Raw genomic sequence first — 1,477 nt, forward strand, 5'->3', positions numbered from 1 at the left:
ACATGGTAAGTAATTATTTTAAATATTTCAGTGTTTAAATAATAATCTTACTATGATATGAACAATAAAGTTGCAAGACTGCAGAAATATATGACATAAACTTAATATATTTGGAAAATGACAAGAGAAAAGAAATTGAAGATACATTGTATGAAATTAATGAAGGTATACATGTCAATTGTAATTAAAATTATTTATTAATGGTGATAATACAGATGATGCTGCAGAGAGCAAACGTATGAATGACTTATCAAAAAGTAAGCTGCCTTACAGGTACATGTACAGAAGTAATCTATTTTTGACAATTGCATGCAATTTTAAAAATAAGTTATAGTACACTGTTAATCTATGTTAACACAATCAATAGTTGGTACAAAAGACCCAAAATACTTGATGCCGGATTATATTAACTCACCGGACTGTGGCAATGATGATGATGATGATTTGTTCACACTTTCAACAAAATGGGGAAAAGAATATTTCACTACACACTATCCATCATTTGACCGTTCTAAAAGTGACAGGTAAATTTAAATTTAAAATGTAGAGGTAAAATTAAGATTTTCAATAGAGACTGCCTGTTTGAAAGAGACTTCATTCGAGAAACAGTGAAGAAAATGGAAGTAAGATTAAATACAAATTTACATCCCAATAATGTTCAATTAATCAGCCCACATTGAGACAAATATATAGTGGCGAATGCATCAGTACTTTTATCAAACACAGTGACAACAAATTTGTAATGTCAATTATTAACGATCTTACATGGATTCAACAGGATGATATGGTAAAATGTTGCATAAAACATTTCATACATGTAAATTATAGGTACAAGAACTCATACTTTACCTAATGGAGCTAGAAAGTGATATAAATAAAAAAGCTGGTCCAATTTTGAGTTATACTGGAAGGAAAATTGTTTGGCCTGAAGTAAGACAAATAAGTAGCATTATAATGCTTTCAAGTCAAGATTTTAGATAATTGCCTCCTTAATCATGAGTAAATTTGGAATCAAATATGAAGCAGCTGTAAATTGTATATTAGAAAGCAAGATACCTACATCTGAACCTACTTACATTAAAGAATAATAAAAATAAAAACTATTATTAGGCCTATTATTATTATTATTATTATTATTATTATTATTCTACCATGCCTAGTTGTAATTGACCAATCAGATTGCTTGGTTGTAGGTTCATAAATAACTAACTTACCTCTGATTTCCCGGGAGGTTAATAAATAATTTCCCGGGAGGTTGAATAAGTAGCCCGGGAGGTTGAATAAGTAGCCCGGGAGGTTGAATAAGTAAATTCCCGGGAGGTTGAATAAATAATTTCCCGGTAAATTAAATAATACGATTAATTGATTACATGTGTATTTTAAATTATAGTTTTGTGTTATTTGGTATTGTTTTAATAGTTTATAGTAATATTTGAGCAGTTAGAGAGGGTAAATGTAACAGTATCTGCAGTTGACC

General features: G+C 29.6%; 1 protein-coding gene across 1 annotated transcript; it reads left to right on the plus strand.

Annotated features, from left to right (window-relative positions):
* Positions 1–70: 70 nt before the first annotated feature.
* On the plus strand, positions 71–1,107 carry LOC109592758 (uncharacterized; the record flags this gene model as incomplete). The annotated part of the gene is made up of 7 exons (XM_020008133.1): positions 71–165; positions 216–257; positions 368–524; positions 572–623; positions 671–787; positions 829–930; positions 978–1,107. Coding segments are annotated over 7 exons (676 nt in total), but the record flags the coding sequence as incomplete, so codon positions are not given.
* Between the last annotated feature and the right edge of the window lie 370 nt (positions 1,108–1,477).

Source organism: Amphimedon queenslandica, unplaced genomic scaffold (genome assembly GCF_000090795.2).
Source record: "Amphimedon queenslandica unplaced genomic scaffold, v1.1 AMPQUscaffold_4049_Cont23965, whole genome shotgun sequence".
NCBI classification, from domain to species: domain Eukaryota; kingdom Metazoa; phylum Porifera; class Demospongiae; order Haplosclerida; family Niphatidae; genus Amphimedon; species Amphimedon queenslandica.